Here is a 20,801-nt window from a genome sequence, read left to right as displayed (position 1 = left end):
ACTGGGAGAGCACCTGAAGTGACAGAACAGCAGACCCCCCCCATAAGTGACCCCATTTTACAAAATACACCTTTTGATGAATTAATCTAGGGGTGCAGTGATCATATTAACACCACAGGTGCGTCACAAAATTTTATATAATTGAAGAATAATTACATTTTTACCACAAAAATGTTGTTTTAACTCCAGATTTTACATGTTCACATGGGAAAATGACATCATAATATACACAGCCTCTAAGTGCTAGAAAGCAGATTCCCCCCCTTAAGTGACCCCATTTTGGAAATTATACCCCTGACAAACATGTAGACACTAATGGTGCATTATGCACACTGGGGCTCAGAAGGGAGGGGGCATTTGGATTTGGGAACACAGAATTAGCTGAATTTCTTTTGGGGGGCAATGAGCCATTTTGTTTTTCCAGAGCTTTGGTACTACCAGTAAGGTGAAAGCCCCCTAAACTTCCGTTAACAGATGACAGACCTGAGTGGGGCTTGCTTTTTTGTGGATTGAGTTGAACCTTTTATTGGGAACATTTTACATAACGTTTGGGATCACACTTATCCTGCATCCTACGCTGAGCACTTACTTTGGGGTTTCCATCTAAATCTAGCAGTAGCAAGGGTAGATGACAATCTATCACTGTTTAGATTTTGCAGGAACAAGGGTATGTGACACAAATAACTCATATGATTGTGCACTAGAGGATGAGTGATATAAAACTTAACCTTTAACCTTTATCTTAAAAAATAGGATATAGAGACCAGAATGAAGGAAACCCTGTTTGAGCTAAAGTACTAAAAACAGTGCAGTAGCGAACTAGTCATCCATTTGCACATATTAAACCAGGTAATTAGCATGCTTTACTTGATGGGTAATAATACATGCAACTCCCTCTTCCCCCCGGGTGTGCCAATCAAAATATGCCTTCCCCTGCCCTGTGATGGGAGTCACATCAGCAATTCAATGATAAATTAGAACGCTCTCACCATGTTTGCAGTTTCTAGGGGTTATGTTATCACATACAACAGGTTCCCTAATTGTGGGTCCAATGCTTAGCCTGTGATCCTGAAAAAGGCGTCGGTGCTCTCTCTGCTCTCGACGCGTTTCCTCTATTGATTCATCAGGAGAGTCTTGTAAAGAGAGAGGAGTACATGTCCTCTCTCCGGCACCTTAACACCGCTATGTCCTTTAGTTGTCCACACAACCTAAAATTGACATAGCTGGATATCACCGATGCAGGAGGTGAGTATATAATTTTGTAATTATTTTATCTGGGGGACTAAAGCATTTAAGAAGAAGCAGTATAAGTAGTGAGCAACCCCTTTAATAATGTTTGTTTTCTTATTATTTCAGAATGGGTGTACTTTATTGCAAAGTCCCTGGCAGGGGGAGGAGCAGAGCAGCTGGGTCAGTAGTTGAAGAGGGGGTGGAACTGGGCTGCCAGGAACTTTTCGGTGATGTGGATTTGTAATTCTAATGATGACTCATGCAGAGAAAAGAAACCTCCTGTTGATACATAGAGCTTAGAAGGATTCAGCTAGTCAGTTTAATCAAGTAATATAGACCTAATGGAAAAGAGAAGAATTAGCTGGATAGAAAGGCAAAATGAGCAATTGTAAATACACAGTGCTATATAATATGATGATTGCAATACATAGCAATAAATGGCAGCAGGACAAATAGGCATCAAGTGATAATCTCCTGCTGATAAAACAGTGGCTTTATAAAAACTACACTAAACAGCCCAGTAAGTGACACAATAACCGAATCAGGGTCTCTGTCCATACATGATGCTGCTCTCAGATAGGTAGCAAAAACCTGGTGACAGATTACCTTTATTAGTTCTGTCCAAAAGTTTTGATGATGTCTCCTCCCGTGCTCCAGCCCACTTTATCAACTTTGCCTACGATCATACGATCATGCAAAAATCAAAATTATTTGAGACTTGTTGAATTTTTTTTTACTAAATTGTCACTTCTTGGGGAGTAGGCTATGCCTAATATTGGCATAAACTGCTTGACAAATGTGAGTTTTTGTGTTGAGTTTGGTGGAGGAACCACTCAGAAACATGTAAGTGACACCACCCTATGTCCTGTTCTCTATTTGCCTTTGCTTTGCTTGGCCCGGCAGTCCTTGTATATACACAGCTGGTGAGGTTGTTTCGTCTCCTAAAACAAGTCCAGGCTCAAAGACATTCTTCAGGGTTTAGAAAATCACAAAAAAAAAAAAGAGTAAATAAACCCTCACTACCAGCGTCCACTGACATCACATTGAGTAATAAATATAAAACATATGTATAAAGATGCAAAAGTACAGGACAATACGTTTAGGTCTAACAATGGTGTTGTAGCCTTGGTTGACCAGAACTTTGCTAACGAGTTGTGTGTCTAATTGTCTCTCTCAGGACTAGATGAGACAAAGCCAAGTCTTCTCCTTCCCCCAGCTAAAAGTGTGCCTGGATATGTACATGTGTGCAATAGTGTTCCCCCATTCCGTGCCCCAAGATATGATGTCAGCAGAAGGGAATGTGTATTGCCATAATGTATAACTAGCAGCAATCAAAGCTAACCCAGAACTGTTTTTCCATGATCCATAATTATTCACTTCCTGATAGATTTTTAGAAAAATAATGTCTACCGAAACTTTTCGCCAAACAGTCAGACTTCTTAAAAGAAAGTATAACAGTTTAAGGCAAATACCTCCTGTGAAGCCTTTGGTTTCTGTAGGTCAATATTCTTTGGCTAATATAACAAGCAGCGTAAGGGTTTTACTACAAGCCAGGAGGAAAGAAAATGTCTTAGTGAGATGAGAAAGACACACTTCAGACCACTGACTAATCAATTTCCTGTTAGCCGAAATTACAGTCAGAAGGTCAGATGGTGGTGTCCACAAGCTTTCTGATCGGGGATTCTTAGAAACGTGCTTCTCTCTCACTCGGGCCTGATGACAAAACCACATTACAGCTTCTTCTCTGCGTAGGGGTTGTGGTTGTGGAAGGACGGGACAGAAATTTTAACAGCAGTGTTCGTGAAAACACCACAAAAATACACATTGTTGAATCACCATACATATGTACTGCAAGCTTTCCTTGGCCCTTTTTCAATCAGCCCTTTTGTTAGAATGAATTGCTACATCTTGACATCTGCTTGTACCTCCCCTGCCTACACTGGCGATTTCGCTTTTTCAAAAGAGAATAAATTTGACTATGAACATTTCCTTTGCCAAATGATGGTGCCAGGAAAGAAAATATGTGAGTATAAAATGGCTACACAAGGAGGGTATATCAAGGTTACCAAGAAGGGCATATTTTGGCTAGAATCCATGGCAAAATCCTGGATGTCGCTATAGCAAGGATATGTGAACACAATGGGGCCGATTCATTAAAGCCTTTACGCCAGAAAAGTGGCGCAAAAATGTTGAAATGCCACAAAATTTAGTGACTTTTGGTGTCATTACGCCAGGGTGAACCAGCTTCAGTAAAGGCAGGACGAGATGTGGCCATGCCCACACGTCAAATTCATCAAAGGTGCCGGCGTTTTATATGACAGAAATACTACTCTAGTTCCGATGCACAAAAGCACACAACACTCACAAGCCAGTCTTGATAATTTGTCCCCAATGTCATTTTCATGCTGTTTCCATTGCACAAGATGCACAAAAGAAGAACATATGCATTTCTATGCAAAACGACTTCCCATGCATGTGTTCAGTCTTTTGAATGTCTTTTAACAATTTCAAATTTCTAAAAATGCCAAGCATCTTAAAAGAAGTGGCATGCCCACTATTCAAGTTGGAAGACAATCTGACCTTTACCTTACAAGTCAATGAGAAAATTCTAAAGACGCCCCTGATATCTTTTGGAGTATTTTGCCATTGTTTTTGCAAAAAAACCCCAAAAAACTGTGATTTTTTCAGTATTCAAATGAAGTGAAGAAATTAAAAATGACCAAAAAACAACTGTAAAAAAGACTGCACAAAAAAACATGAGAAAACCCTAAAAAAATCTGCTGAGAGTCCAAAACTGTTAGAAAAGCCCACAGGCATTGTCCGAAAAAAAACAACACTAAAGAAAATTCAGAAACAAAATTCCAGAATTTCCTAAAGATTCTTCTGCTTGAAAATCTGGGGGGTTCAATTGAATTTAAAAGACGTTGTGTGTACATACACCAAATCAGCATGGTTTAACTCTGGATTTGATGTGGATTTTGCAGTGGATTTTATGCAGAATTCATCAAGCGCATTGAAAAGAGTGAAATATTTCTTGAGCGTCTAATATATTGTCATGCTTTGAATTTAACATTTAACCTAAGGTCAATTCCTGCGTGGATTCCAGATGGCTTTATTACGTAGCATGGATTTGGTACAATCTCATCCACTTTGCTAGTGACTGATACTGAACTAATAGGTTGCAGATTTCCGGCCTTGAAAATCTGCTGTGTATGCGCATAGTGTAAACACGCCCTAAGAGGTTTTACACGAGGGAAATAATCAAACTAATGGTACCCACTTCTTTTTTATATCAAGGCATAAATGTTAATTTTTTTTTTCTGCTGCTTTTTATCCGCATTTTTTCTGCAGTTGTCTGCACAAAATATGTATTAAGTCTTCTTTGGTTATTGTGTTTTTTAAATTCTTTATGCATTTCCCCTTTATCTGATGCATTTTTGGTGCAGATTTAAAGCATCATTTTTTTAATACCTTTTTTAATACAGAAAGGATTTTTAAAGCCAGTAGAAAAAAAAACGCATGCAAATATGCACACTTCAACAGTCTTTAAAAAATTTTTGAGATTTTTAACAAAATCAGCATGCAGTCAACCTATATCTATTGTTCTCAAAACAAAAAGATTGAGATGTCAGTTCTTAAAGGGAATCTGTCACCCCCCCAGGCGTTTTTAAGTAAAAGCGCCACCTTGTGCAGCACTAATGCTGCATTCTGTCAAGGTGGCTCTTTTATTTTGCGTCCCTTCCACAGCAGATATAATCGTTTTTAAAATTGGTCAAAAATACCTGAATTTTGACCGGGGGGCAGGTCTTTCCCCCTCTGACACAGATGCCTCGCATACATCAATCATTTCTTTCTTCAGTGTTTGGCGCCGCCTCCTCAGTGTTCTTTTGAAATCCTGGCGCCTGCGCTGTACTATATTTTCGTGGGCATGCGCAGTTAGCGCTGCCCGTGCTCTAACATCACATCCTGGCCTTCCTGTCTCGTGGCCAGATATCCCGCCCCGCAGTCGCTTTTGATTTTTTCACACTGCGGGGCTGGGAATCTTGGGCATGCGCAGTAGTTCTCTGACCTTATTGCCCCCATATACTGTAATGTGGTGGTCCCTAATCGTTCTTACTTGAGAGCCACATTCAGTTCTGAGATATGTTTGTGAGCCACATGCATCGCACCTACCCTGTCCCACCGAAGTGTCACGCAGAGCCCCAATTTCCAGTATACTGACAGTGAAATCGTGCATAAAGCATCTTGTGCCACCCTCCCTCATACGAACATTGCTTACATCAATGGGTCACTGCCAAACTATTGCATCCAGCTTAAACACCCCTTAACTTATAGTGATATCCTATCTCCAGTTTACTATATGTATCGCCACCCCCCAGTATATGCATATCCAGATCTGCTAATCTGTACAGGGCACATCACCAAAGTCACCTTCTGGAGACATTCTCTTCATGGCCGTTTGCTAGACCTGGTGCTAATGCACCAAGTTGGCAACCAATGGACCAGCAGGCCACATGTGGTTCTCGAGCCACAGGTTGGGGACTCCTGCTGTAATGGAAGCATTGCATTTGCTTCCACAATCACCCTGTTTGTATTACTAGGGAGGATTATCACAAGAACTAGGTCCTTGTAACAGTAAATCTATGTTTTCCATTACAGTACACCACACAGGGGGGCAGTGAGTGTCGCTTGAACAGGAGATGTTCTGATGCACAAGACACTCAAAGGAGGACACAGGTGCTGACCATGTCACTGCCAGTATCCATCTGTACTCTAAATGAGTATGTTCTGATAGATGTACAGCTGAAGGCAGATAAATAGACTGCAGAAAAACAGGAGTTTTAACGTCAAGTCTATGCATTTTTTTCCATGCTGGACAAAATTATAAAAAAAAATGAAAGCTTAGTGATTCCTTGAAGGGTTGTCCAGGTTTTGCAAGAATGCCTGTGGTCAATCCATGTAATTGCAGACTTGTAAACCCTCACATCGAATGCAGTGTGCCCTGTCAGAATTTTCAAGTATGTGATATACATACTCCCTGCCACATTCCAACTAAATGTGTCAGGCCTTGCTCAACGCAAGTGAATTGAGTGGAGCTGTGCACGTCTAGTTGAACTGTGGTCAAAAGTATGCATATCGCATACTTGCAGCCATGAGAATCCTAACAGTGTACACTGTGCGCGCTTTGAGAATTCACAAGTCTGCAGTCATATAGAGAGATTGCAGACATTCGTGTCAGACATGGACAACCCTTTGAAGGTGGTTTGTGAGCATAAACAGCAAGGAAGCCACGTCAGGTAGCTACATGCAGATTAGTCTCAAGAGAAACAGTCTAGAAAACAAATCTATGAAGGAGAAACCATTTTAAAGCTTTCTCCCTTGACATATACGGTAGTAATTCTTTGATAAAAATGATTTAAAGCAACATATCTGAGATGCATCCAGAATACTCTGACATTAGTGCATGGAGCTGGACAGCTATTTAACTGTAAATATATATTCAGGATAATGCCTAAACTAGTAAGTCGTTTCTTGAGGATCTCAGCCCAGGGTCAAATATTTGTGGACAGCACAGTTATTGCAATAGTGAAATGATCCACTTAAATGCAGGGTCAAATAGAGGACACAAAGTTATAAAAAGTGCATTAGGATAAATGAACAAATATCAGTGGAGACTTTTGGCAACCAGCTTACATATTAGAGAAATTACAGGGTATAGAGAGTGCAATATCTAGAATTGGGTCTCAGTTATTAAAGGGAGCTCAAGAAATCTTTAATACAGCTTTGTCATCAGATTTCATAAAATAAACTTCCGAAACTAGTAAATACAGTGGGAAAATACGTTTTTAATACACTGCCGGTTTTGCAAGTTTTCCCACCTACAAAGAATGGAGAGGTCTGTAATTTTTATCATAGGTACACTTCAACTGTGAGAGACAGAATCTAAAAATAAAAAACAGAAAATCACATTGTATGATTTATACATAATTAATTTGCAGTTTATTGCATGAAATAAGTATTTGATCACCTACCAACGAGAAAGAATTCTGGCTCTTTAAGAAACACTCCCACTCTGCACTCATTACCTGTATTAATTGCTCTTGTTACCTGTATAAAAGACACTTACCTGTATTAATTGCTCTTGTTACCAGTATAAAAGACACCTGTTCACACACTGAATCAATCACACTCCAGCCTTTCCATCATGGCCAAGACCAAAGAGCTGTCTAAGGACATCAGGGACAAAATTGTAGACCTGCACAAGGCTGAGATGGGCTACAGGACAATATACAGGCAGCTTGGTGAGAAGGCAACAACTATTAGCACAATTATTAGAAAATGGAAGAAACAAAAGATGACCATCAATCTTCCTCAGGCTTGGGCTCCATGCAAGATCTCGCCTCATAGAGTAAGGATGATTCTGACTCTGAGAAAAGTCAGGTACCAGCCCAGAACTACATGGGAGGATCTGGTCAATGACCTGAAGAGAGCTGGGACCACAGTGTCAAACATTACAGGTAGTAACACAATACATCGTCATTGATTAAAATCCTGCAGGGCACGCAATATCCCCCTTCTAACACCACAACATGTCTAGGCTCATTTGAAGTTCGCCAAAAATGGAGGCATGGGAGAAGGTCATGTGGTCAGATGAGACCAAAACAGAACTTTTTGGTATCAACTCCACTCACCGTGATTAGAGGAAGAAGGATGAGTACAACCCTAAGGCTAAGTGCACATGTAGCAGAAAATTTCTGCTCAAAAACTTGACTCCCTTCCCAGAAACCGCGCCTTTTTTGTCTTCGTGTTTTCGTTGCGGTTTTTGCGCGGCTTTGATGCGGTTTTTTCTGGCGCGTTTTCAAAACGCATTGAACTAGCCAGAAACGCGGAAAAACCAGCGAAATTAATGAGCATGCTGCGTTTTTTACCGCGATGCGTTTTTTTGTGGTACAAAACACATCAATATGCACAAAAAGTGCAAAATGCATAGAAATTAATGGGAAGCTTATTTTTAGCGGTTTTATAGCGGTTTTATTGGCAAAACCACTAAAAATACTGCTAAAAAAACGCTGTGTGTGAACACAGCCTAAGAACACTGTCCCAAGTGTGAAGCATTGTGTGGCAAATATCATACTTTAGAGGTGCTTTTTTTAACAAAGAGGATTGGATGACTACATAGTATTGAAGGGAGGATGGATGGGGTCATGTATCGCGATATTTTGGCCCTCAACCTCCTTCACTCAGGTAAAGAGCATTGAAGATGGGTCAAAGCTGGGTATTTCAGCATGACAATGACCCGAAAGACACAGCCAGGGCAACTAAGGAGTGGCTCTGTAAGGAGCATTTCAAGGTCCTTGAGTTGCCTAACCAGTCTCCAGACATGAACTCAGTAGAAAATCCTTGGAGGGAGCTGAAAATCAATGTTGCCCAGTGACAGCCCCAAAACCTGAAAGATCTGGAGAAGATCTGTATGGAAGACTGGGCCAACATCTCTGCTGCAGTGTGTGCAAACTTGGTCAAGAACTAAAGGAAACGGCTGACCTCTGTAATTGCAAACAAAGGTTTCTGTAACAAATTCTAATTTCTGTTTTTCTATTGTATCAAATATTTATTTCATGCAATAAAATGCTAATTAAATATGCAAAAATCATACAAAGTGATTTTCTGTTGTTTTTTTTATTTTAGATTTCGATAAAAATGACAGACCTCTCCATTCCTTGTAGGAGGGAAAACTTGCAAAATCGGCAGAGTATCAAATACTTATTTTCTCCACGGTAGATTTCTTAAACTTGATCTAAGCCCTGGTGAGGCTTGTGTACTTACTCCATATATATACAATGGCTGTATAATCCTGATATTAAAATAATCACTTTATGAGTTCAGCAAAAGAGTGAAAGAGCTCGTAATATAAGTCAGGGGTATTCAATCAAAGTTAGGTTGTTGGAGATTGAGTTTAAACTGCCTAAAACAGGGATAGACATATCATTAGTGCAACCTTTGCAGTCGCACGGGCCTCGAGAGCTAAGGGGGACTGCAAATGGCCCATATATTGTTCTTGCACACAGGCCGTCTTCTGTTCGTGTCTGCCTCTGGTCTAAAAGGATTATCAGCCATTCTGATGTGACTATTAAAAATGCACCTGCCTCAACAGGTCTAATACAGTATATACATTTATTATTGTATTAGTTTGTATTGTGAAATTTGGTGATCAATCCGCTTTAAGTGAACTGCATAAAACGTTTTCTGGAAACTAAGAAATGGTTATTAGTGGAAATCTCTTTTTCTTTCATGATTTTAGCCTAAAGGTAGGTTTCCATCTAAGAATAACCTCCTTATTAAATATAGTTTGTGCTTTTCTAATCTCCAACGACCAGCTGTTATATGTCTATATGATCAATATGTGCTACATATAATACATAAAGAGAATGACTTTTATACCTCTTTCACATTGAGGTCCAGTAAATCCGTAGACACAAGCACATCTGTTTGGTCCGATACAGCGTCCACCATTCTGACAACCATTTTCACAGACAGCTTTAAGGAAAAAAATGTAAAGCATTTTATTATTCATTTTATACAATGACATTTGCGATAAACAAAACATTTAACAGATGCTGTAAAGAAAAGTTGTAAAACCTTGTTGCAAGAATTCAACTCATACGGAAAGTCTCAGCACAAAACATTACAATGAAAAAAGAGAAAGAAGACCCATTCACTGGTATTGGTCAGATTGGATAGTTTTTCTAAAGCTCACCTATACATATTAGATTAATGTCAGCCATGGCTGCCGATATTGACAGGTTTGGCCAACAGTCTAATGTGTATGAAAGTCGCGGATAACTTAGTGATGGGGGAGGTAAAGGGGTTTTCCCACAAGCAAAGTACTTTTTAACTAATAGATGTTAAAATAAAAATTTGATCCACAACTGAATGTGTTAAAAAATGTTCCTGTGCTGAGATAATCTTATAAATGTGCCCCTGCTGTGTACTGTGTAATGGTTGTGTCTTACTGTGCATCTCCTGGTCAGGGGAAGAAGTAAAAGAGAGTATACAAATATTACAGCATGGGATCACAGCTGCTGCTTTCTGTGAGGTGAAACATTTCCCTGCCTGTTTTAAAACATATTTTACCTCACAGAAAGAATCATCTAATCAGCTGAGATCCCCTGTTGTCCTGTCTGTATACTCTTTTGCTTCCTCCCCTGTCCAGGAGCTGTGGTATGATCAGACCATGTTCCTGCACAGTCAGACACAGCCATTACGCAGTAGATAGCAGAGTCACATTTATAAGAATATCTCGGCACAGGAACATTTTTTTTGAGGAAGGAGTGGAACATACAGAAGAAAAGTATACTAGAAACAAGCGCCCCACTATGGTCTTTTTTCCCACTCCTGGCTTTGGTTTACACATACTGAGGTAAAAAACCCCCAAACACTCAACATGTGCATGTGGCCTTAAGGTTCCACAAATTGAGATTGCTGATCTTTTTGTTATTCCAGAGATAATCCACTGCCATACATGTCTGGCATTTGCACCTCATAGAGAACACAGGAGCACTTGGCTGAGAGAGCACTCCTGTATATGGAAGAGCAGCTGGCAGAGCGACATCTATTGTGTATGGTGAGCCAGTCTTGACGGTTGAAGTGTATTTTAACAAGTTCACTCAATACACTCTAAATAAAAGTTGTTTCAAACTTTATGTTATCGTTGCTTCTATATCAGTTCTCAGTTTTCCAAATTTGACTGTTAAATTGCTCTACTGTTGATGCAAGACATCTTGCATTTCTGTTGTCAGAAACAAAAAGCGAAAGAATAAAGGCGAGGGTGGCTGCAGCCCACCTAGGTAATGAGCCAAGATGAATTCCTTCTCTTTTGCCTTGTTGTTATGGTCGGTCAAATCTACAGTCTACAGACATCTGACTGAACTACTGATGTGTACTGAGAAGTCTAAGTGTTCAGTTCATTAAATGACAAATAGGAAGACAGAACTAGTAATGGGCAAACCCCTGGATCTTCGGGTCTGACAGGTTTGTCCGAACAGTTAAAAAAAAGTTCAGTTCGGGTACCAGAACTGCATCCGAACCCGGACCTCATTCACATGAATGGGGAGCCCAAACATCCAGTGTTTGAAACACTGACAAATGATCTTATTGCCGGTCAGATAGCGCTGCAGCTCTCTCGCTGTCAGATGACTGCGTGAGCCCACAGCTGTGACCGGAGGTAAAAAGTTTACCTATGCCTGCTGCCACTAATAACAGCGAGAGCAGGTGGCGACTGATGGGAATACTCATCAGTTGGCACCTGTGCCATAAAAAAAATGGCGTGGGTTCCCCTGTATTTTTGATAACCAGCAAGGTAGGTTATCAAAACTTATTTAAATTAATAGAAAAAAAAACGCTTGGGGTCCTGCTTATTTTTGACAACCAGCCTTGCTAAAGCAGACAGCGGGGGACTGGTATTCACAGGCTGGTAATGGGCCATGGATATTGGTCCCCCAGCCTAAAAATAGCAGCCTGCAGCCGCCCCAGAAAAGTCGCATTTATTAAATGCGCCAATTCTGACACTTTCCCAGGCTCTCCCTGCTTGCCCTATGGTGGTGGCAACTCAGGTTCATATTTGTGGAGTTGATTTAATCTTTGTATTGTCTAGTCACATCAGCCGACGGCTTAGTAATGGAGAGGTTTCTATAAGACACCTTTCCATTACTAATCCTATAGTAACTAATCCTATAGTTACATGGTAAATAAAGACACAGCCAGAATAAAGCATTTTATTTGAAATAAAAAAACACACTTTTATTTTTTATTTAAAAAATAAACACAATTATACTTACCTTAAGCCCAATCCATTGAAGCCATGAATACTCCCATCAGCCGTCGCCTGCTCTTGCTGTTATTAGTGGCAGCAGTCATAGGCTGATGGGAGTAGCAGTCCCATTAGTCGACGCCTGTGACAGTAGGTAAACTTTTTACCTCAGGTTACAGCTGCTGGCTCACGCTGTCATCTGACCGACGATCAGAGCCGCTGGTGTTTCTCACGCTGTCACACGGTGTTTGGAAGGGCCGAACCCGAACAGTAACATGGACTTCCTGGTGTTTGTGTTCGGGGTCCATGCCAGAACAGTAGGTGTTCGGTACGGACCCTGAACTTTACTGTTCGGGTTTGCCTAGTCAGAAGGTCTAAGTGATTGGAAGTACTAACCTCTAATAGATTTTTTTAATACAAAATTAAAAACATATTTAGCCATTTTCTACAATTCCTAAAACAACTTTGACCCTTGGGTGATTGTGGGAACAGGGCCATATATCAATTCTTTAGTTAAATAGACTCAGTACCTATGGTTTAATGGGAATATATCATAAGAGAATGACCTACTGTTTTATAGAATCATAGAATGGTAGAGTTGGAAGGGATCTCCTGGGTCATCTAGTCCAACCCCCTGCTCAATGCAGGATTCAATAAATCTTCCCAGACAGATGTCTGTCCAGCCTCTGCAGACTTCCATTGAAGGAGAACTCACCACCTCTCGTGGCAGCCTGTTCCACTCATTGATCACTCTCACTGTCAAAATGTTTTTTCTAATATCTAATCTGTGTCTCCACCCATTCAGTTTCATCCCATTGCTTCTAGTCTTTCCTTGTGCAAATGAGAATAAAAATGATCCTTCTACAATGTGACAGCCCTTGACATATTTGTAGACAGCTATTAAGTCTCCTCTCAGTCTTCTTTTTTGCAAGCTAAACATTCACAAATCATGTAACCGTTCCTCATAGGACGTGGCTTGCAGACCGGTCACCATTCTGGTCGCTCTTCTCTGAACTTGCTCCAGTTTGTTTAAATCAGGTTTTTATGTAAAATGTATTTTTAATATTTTTGGTAATTTTTTTCCATTTTCATATCAATTTGTATATATAAGAAATTAGAAATCTTGCAATTTTCACCCTGCCCTCAGGGGGTATTCTACCCTCATACTTGCTGTTCTTTCAGGAAATTCACATGTAAATTAGTAGAAATCGGTATATGGTAGAAGAAAGACATAATATTGGAGCTGTCAGTAGATAGCAAGAGTCTATAGGTAGGATAAAATATGCTTTAAAGGTGGTTGTCCAGGACTTTAACGAAGTCTGATTGGTGGGAGTGCGACATGCAGCACCCCCCGCCAATCAACTGCTCCCGGTGTCAGTGGCGGTCAGAAATTTTCCATTACAGAGATGCACAGGATATCTCATTAGATGGAATAGTGGCTATGTACTGCACATCCACCGCCTATTGATTTGGTGAATGTGCAGGCCCCAGCCGTTGCCAGTATACAGTCAAAGGAGCTGTGCTGTGCTGTGCATATGTATAACTGAACAGTTACAGCCTCCGCCATCAAAGGAAACAGCTGATCGGTGGTGGCGCCAGGTGTCGCACTCTCATCAATCAGACATTGTCTAATAGTGTCTTAAAAGTTTACGCATTTTGGTTATCTGTCATAGGCTCGGGAGTAATACAAATACAAGATACGGACAACAGCCGTTACGCGCTCCTGCGCTTCAACGGGTCCTCATCTCCGTATCTTGCACATTACTCCCGCGTCTATGCACATTATCCCTCAATAAAAGTTTCTACATAGGAATGCTAAGTGCCATCCTTTTCTTCTTTTTTGTCGCATCGATATGTTACATGACAGCTTAATACAGTATTAAACATTGCCAAAAATTAAAAAAGAGCACAAAAAATGTATTTAAACAACAAGTCATTTTCTTATGTTACATCCCCTTTTAGTGGCAAGTCAGGGGCGGACATACCATGCCGGGCCCCAAGAGGTAAGGGAGGCACTTCTACTACCTCCAAAGCTGGTAGCATTGCGTATTATGATGAGCTATTTGACTGCAAAGGGCCTTCTTCTGTCTGTGTCCGCTCCTGTGGCTAGTAATGCAAAAAAATAGCATTCAGCCTATTGGCTCCCGAGAGAAGATAAAGGTTTGACACTCAAATTGAATAGACTACCCTCGATTATATATATTAGTATGATTTTACTAATTGTAGGATGGATTTCTCACACTAAAAAAGTTATCATTAAAACTTGTTAACTGGAGACATAATCCTGTATCTAATACTTTACCACCACCATCATTGTGCGGCTTTTGCTACATTTGTTGTTACACACTATATATGGAAATCTTGGAATTTTCCCCCTTTCTTTAAATATTTGAATGAAAGTAAAAAAACAGTTTTAGCTTTCACATACAATCAGACATAACAATAAAAAACTGATTAATAAAAGTCCATTATGCAGCTATAAAGGAATTATTATGGTTAGAATACAGAGTTTCCATTGACTGTCCACACACACGCAGAGCTGGACTTGTGCAAGACATAACTTATCACATAGCTACCATGTCAAGCAACACTAGACTGATCTGTAAATGTGGGAAATCAAACATTTGAGAGTTTCTGGCCATGGGAAATTGGTATGGAAATGTTCCCAGCCCTTCCCGTCTCTGGTCATGAGAATTTGCAGTCTTTCCTATTATTTTGTGGTGCTTTTTAACAAATGGTTTCCTTTCTGTGGGGATTCCAGGCTTGACAACACCCCAGATAAATGCCAAGATGGACCTAGAAAAGTGCTGTGAAAGAGACAGACTTGGATAGCATGATTGCATGAGGATGCAGACTAATTGAATGCCTGAAATTGGCCGTCATCCAAAGCCACTAGGACCAGGTTCTGTCCCCCACAGACTCATATGTCTAGCCAAGGGCAGACTGTAAAAAATATTTGGAAATGAAAGCCCATTTAATTATGCTACTCAAAAATGTCATTTATTTCAGTTCTTGTGGTATGGAAATATGAGATATCCCCAATAAGCTCTGTGGAATGTGCCGTGATCCTAGGGCTGGAGACAGGTGCATAGTGCCGGGTTTATTAGCCAGGTACTAATCAAATTCCTACATTACAATGCTTCAATAAAGAACCTTGGTCACTTAGTATAGGCAAACCCTCTGACGGCAGCATAAAGTATAAAGAAAAATCCCGATTCCAGAGCTGGATCATTTGCTGGGCTTTTCTGATAAACATTCTTTTTATCTGTTATCTGCTCTGATAGTCTTCTGCTATGTATTTCTCGATATTCATGAGCTCTGGCTATCCTCGAGCCCCACCATTGCCTGACTGTTTTCTGCCTATACACAGTGTAGGGAGGAAGGTGCCAAATAAAGGCATCGGCAGAGCCCATCATTAAGAAAGTGGGCAGAACTGCTGCCACTAAAATAGTGATTTTATCAAAACTACAGCAAGAATCCCATTAAGTGACACAGGGCCGGAATCTGGGTCTCCGACCGTAAGTTATGCTGCTTTCAGATTTCGACGCATAAACCTGGCAACAGATTTCTTTTAGGCTCATTACACACACAGGTGTCACGGTCCAAGTACGAACCACAAAGCATGGACTGGCCCAAAGTCTCCTTAACTGTTACCAGCTGTTGACCCTGCCTAATAGGTCTAATAGGAGGGTGTAAGCTTATTTTAATGAGGACTGGGTGAAAGCTGTTGCTATATCCCCCTAACAGCAGGCTATGTCCTGGCAGCTCATATAATCCAACATACAGAACACAATACTTCTTTCTGCCTGATAGACATTAAGGAATTATCATCATACAAACTGGATTTATGATTAATCCTAGCAAAAGTAATGGGTTTGTCCCAGTTTATCCAATGTGAATTGCCATATGGTGTCAAACAGATCCAGTAATACATTTTGACATCAAATAAGACTCAACAATTTCGTAATAATGAAAACCTTTATGGAGATGTTGATGTGATCTAGTTGAAGCCTATTTTTCTAGTAAAAAACTGCAACCTTGCTTGTAACAATATATTAATAAAAATGTATTCTTTTTGTAACATGCGAGCCAATGGGTGATGGTTGTCCAAAATATGGCTTCAGTTAGAGGTACAAATCACACAACCACTCAGTAAAAAAAAATGTAAAAATGAAACTTTTGGATCAATTTTGTATGTTTATTTAATACTAGCTGAAGAGCTCGGCGTCGCCCGGGCATAGTAACTAACTGTGGTCAGATATAACAAGTTATAATGATTATCCTCCATCCCATAGTCCCGTGCCCATATCCCCCATCCCATAGTCCTGTTCCCATACACCCATCACACGTCCTCCATCCCATAGTCCTGTGCCCATATGCCCATCATACATATCCTCCATACCATAGTCCCATGCCCATATACACATCATACATATCCTCCATCCCATAGTCAAGTGCCCATATAGCCATCACACATCCTCCATCCTATAGCCCAGTGCCCATACACCCATCACACATCCTCCATCCCATAGTCCCGTGCCCATATACCCATCATACATAACCTCCATCCCATAGTCCAGTGCCTATATACTCATCATACATATCCTCCATCCCATAGTCCCGTCCCCATATACCCATCATACATATCCTCCGTCCCATAGTCCCGTGTCCATATACCCATCACACATCCCCCATCCCATAGTCCAGTGCCCATATACCCATCACACACCCTCCATCCCATAGTCCAGTGGCCATAGACCTATCACACATCCTCCATCCCATAGGCCCATGCTCATATAAACCATCATACATATCCTCCGTCCCATAGTCCCGTGCCCATATACCCATCATACATATCCTCCATCCCATAGTCCAGTGCCCATATACCCATCACACATCCACCATTCCATAGTGTAGTGCCCATATACCCTACATACATATCCTCCATCCCATAGTCCTGTGTCCATATACCCATCATACCTATCCTCCATCTCATAGTGCCGTGCCCATATACCCATCATACATATCCTCCATCCCATAGTCCAGTGCATATATCCATCACACATCCTCCAACTCATAGTCCCGTGCCAATATACCCATCCTCCATCCCATAGTCCTGAGCTGTGTGGCGCTGAGCAGGGAGTTCCTGAAGATGTGCTGTTATGTAACCTGGCAGTGTGGCTCTGTGTGCGGCCGCTGATGATGTGATTTTCTATGCCGGTATCAATAGAGCCTGGCAGTAATAGAGGAGGGGGGTGATTCATTTCTGTCATGTGTTATATACTGCTCCTTTCTGGGGGGCAGACAATGGCTGGGAGCTTATGTTCCGGGGATGCTAGCTTATGTTCCCACTCTGTCAGTGTCTGCTGAGGTGTTGTGGAGTGGGAAAACTGTTGCTCATGGCATCCAATCACAGTTCAGCTTTCATCTTTTAAACAGATCTGGTGTATCCTGTTGTGGTCAAGAAGATGTGCCTATGAAATATATATATATTAGATATTTATTATATATATATATTTATTAGATATTATATATATTAGATTAGATATTTATTATACGGGGCTTTGAGTGTGGAGTGAGTGTGGCTATGTGTAGTGGGTGGAGCTATGTGTAGTGGGTGGGGTCATGTGGAGTGGGCGTGGCTTGACACACACACACACACACACACACATACATACATACACTCATTTTTATATACTGTATATATATACATATATATATTTTGCATCACACATCTCATACTATGTCAGGTAGAAACAGTATTTAAAGAGCACCTGTCATTTTAATTTTCTTTTAAAAAATGAATAGCACAGCTAAAAATAATAAGCTGCAATATATTTCCTTCCTCCTCCTGAGCTGATCATTCACTCTCAAAATTCTTAATTCACGGGTAAAATCTGTATTCAGTGAAGTCAGATTTCACCATTACAGAGATAGATGACATTTGGTGCTCAGTGCTCTCCTCTCTGGAAAACTTTATGAGCAACAAATGGCATCCCTCAGTAATGGGAAGATCTGACTTCACTGAATAGAGATTTTACCCATGAACTGAGAGTAAAGTCCCGGAGGAGAAAGAAGCAGACTTCTGTAATAAGATATATTGCAAAGTTTTTTTAATGTTTGTGTGTACTATTAATCTATGAAATAAAAATGTAAAATGACGGTTATTTTTTAAGGAAGTACACATGTATACACTTGTATACGTAAAATATTTAAAGGAAGGTTTAGGCCATTTTGAGCATACATACGTTGTCCACAGTGGGTCCCGGTGTATCCTTTTTGACAGGCACATGAGTCCTCATTGCAGGTTCCTCCATTCATGCAGCGCACATTACAATTCATAACTAGGTAAAAGGAAGGGATAATTATATACTGATATTAGTGAAATGTCAGTATCTTTTACAGGATAATAATTGATGCATAACATGAAAACATTCAATAAAACATTAGGCATTGAAAAAAAGGAAAAATAAATTTCTTGGATAAAATGTATTACTGTAAAATGATTTACCATATACTATCTGATCTTAGTATACTTCCACTCACAGTTAATTAAAAAGGTTGTCTGGTTTTGAAAACCAAATATTTAATAATAATAATAATAATAATAATAATAATACATTTTATTTCTAGAGCGCCGACATATTCCGCAGCACTTTACATTTCAGAGGGGATTTGCAAAGACGATAGACATTACAGCATAACAATAATCACATAGATCATAACAGATACCAAGAGGAAAGAGGGCCCTGCTCGCAAGCCTACAATCTATGAGGAAAGAGGTAGACACGAAAGGTGGGTGGTAACAATTCCCCTGATTGTATGGACCAGCCATAATGTTAAGTGTGTAACAGTACAGACACAGAGGGCTAATGGATGCATAAAGCATTTGAGAACATGATGCAGGGAACCTGGTTATGGTAAAACTTTTGACTGTGCCACACAGGGATAGATTAGGTTAATGTGTTGAGGCGGTAGGCCAGTCTGAATAAATGGGTTTTCAGGGCACACTTAAAATTGTAGAGATTGGGGACTAATCGTATTGACCTGGGAAGTGTATTCCAAAGAATTGGCGCAGCACGTGTATAGTCTTGGAAATGGGAGTGGGAGGTTCTGATTATTGAGGATGCTAACCTCAGGTCATCAGCAGAATGGAGGGGGTGGGTAGGGTGGCAAACTGAAACAAGGGAGGAGATGTAGGGTGGTGCTGAGCCATGGAGGGCTTTGTGGGTGAGGGAATTAAGTTTGTACTGAATTCTGGAGTGGATTGGTAGCCAGTGTAAGGACTGGCACAAGGTAGAGGCATCGGTGTAACGATTGGCAAGGAATATGATCCTGGTGGCAGCATTCAAGACAGATTAGAAGGGGGAGAGTTTGGTAAGAGGGAGACCGATTAGAAGAGAGTTACAATAGTCGAGACGAGAATGAATAAGAGAAACAGTAAGAGTTTTTGCAGAGTCAAAAGTAAGAAAAGGTCGAATTCTAGAAATGTTTTTGAGGTACAGATAACAAGAGCGAGCCAGTGATCGGACGTGGGGGGCAAAGGAAAGCTCGGAGTCAAGTATGACCCCAAGACAGCGGGCCTATGGCTGGGGAGTAATAGTGGAACCACACACGGAAATGGCAATGTCGGGTATAGGTACATTAGTAGCGGGAGGAAACACAAGGAGTTCAGTCTTTGACAGGTTCAGTTTCAGATATAGTGAGGATATGATGTTAGACACAGCATTTAGACAATTGCTGGTGTTTTCTAGAAAGGCAGGCGTGATGTCAGGAGAAGAAGAAGCCTAGTAGATAATTCTGATTTAATGGATATGGGAGCCTCTGTTGCAGATTTCGATAAAACAGTGAACACCTAGAATGCCATGTTGTGATGTGCTGAGAATGGCTACAAGGAGCATCTATGCCTCTGGAGAACCCAACATGTCTGTACATTACATTAATAGTCCAAAGACGTCCATGAAAATCACAGGAAAGGGAAATTGGGGATGATCCTTCCTGCTGGTAATCGAAAATGGCAAATCCAGGTCCACACAAGTAGTTATGCAGTTTTTTATTTGGTCAACGCGTTTCAAAGTACCACACAGGACAAAAGAAAAATCTATGTTTTCTGCTCCCTAATTTTTCTCTCACTGATGTCCATGGGCATCGCGTGATGCCTTATTTCTATTGTGTAATGATTTATTTGATATTTGTTACTGTTTCATACTATGGTAGCTTATAGGAAGCATTCAATCTGCTTAATGTAAGCTTCTGCTCTCACATGGATGTGTTTGCCTTCTGGGGTCCAGGGACGGGCAGCACTCAGTGGGTATTCACAGCTGAATTTCATTATTGTGTCACATGTTAAGAAGTGATACAATTTTTCCTGGAGCCCAGGAAATTTCTGGAGAAATGGTACTGAGCTGTAAAAATCTTTTTATGCCCCCCCTTCCCGTAGAGTATGCAGTTAAAAACTCTACTCTTGGGTGCACATAATATTTTACTCATTGGATGTGTGTTTGCCGTTCCAAAAACTTCACCCCAAAGAGTCCATAGAGTTCGAGCTACCATGTCATTAGGATGAGCACACAATTAGCAAGGAAGCAGAGAAAAAACACTATAGGGTTTTATCCATTCAAAACTGCTCTTCCTAACACAGGAAGGGATAGCTGCGGAGGTTCTACGCTGCTGGTGGTGGAGTGGATACATCCAGGTTCACAAAAAATGGTTTCTGTTTTTTTATTTTGTCGACACATTTCGAAGTTCATACAATTTTTCATCA

General features: G+C 40.6%; 1 protein-coding gene across 1 annotated transcript in view; it reads right to left on the bottom strand.

Moving 5' to 3' along the window:
• LOC141049088 (fibrillin-2-like) overlaps positions 1-20,801 on the bottom strand; it is a 293,475-nt gene that overhangs the window by 127,131 nt on the left and 145,543 nt on the right. Inside the window, exons 5-6 of the mRNA XM_073545236.1 lie at positions 18,286-18,381; positions 9,670-9,765 (exon numbers count right to left, since the gene is read on the bottom strand). Of these exons, the coding sequence (XP_073401337.1) occupies positions 9,670-9,765; positions 18,286-18,381 (192 nt within the window). The remainder of the gene's footprint in view (positions 1-9,669; positions 9,766-18,285; positions 18,382-20,801) is intronic.

The sequence above is a fragment of the Dendrobates tinctorius genome, unplaced genomic scaffold, assembly GCF_039654945.1.
Source record: "Dendrobates tinctorius isolate UK_male_01 unplaced genomic scaffold, ASM3965494v1 ptg000011l, whole genome shotgun sequence".
Lineage (NCBI taxonomy): Eukaryota > Metazoa > Chordata > Amphibia > Anura > Dendrobatidae > Dendrobates > Dendrobates tinctorius.
Note: the sequence above shows the minus strand (reverse complement) of the source record. Positions and strands in the feature narration are given on the sequence as shown.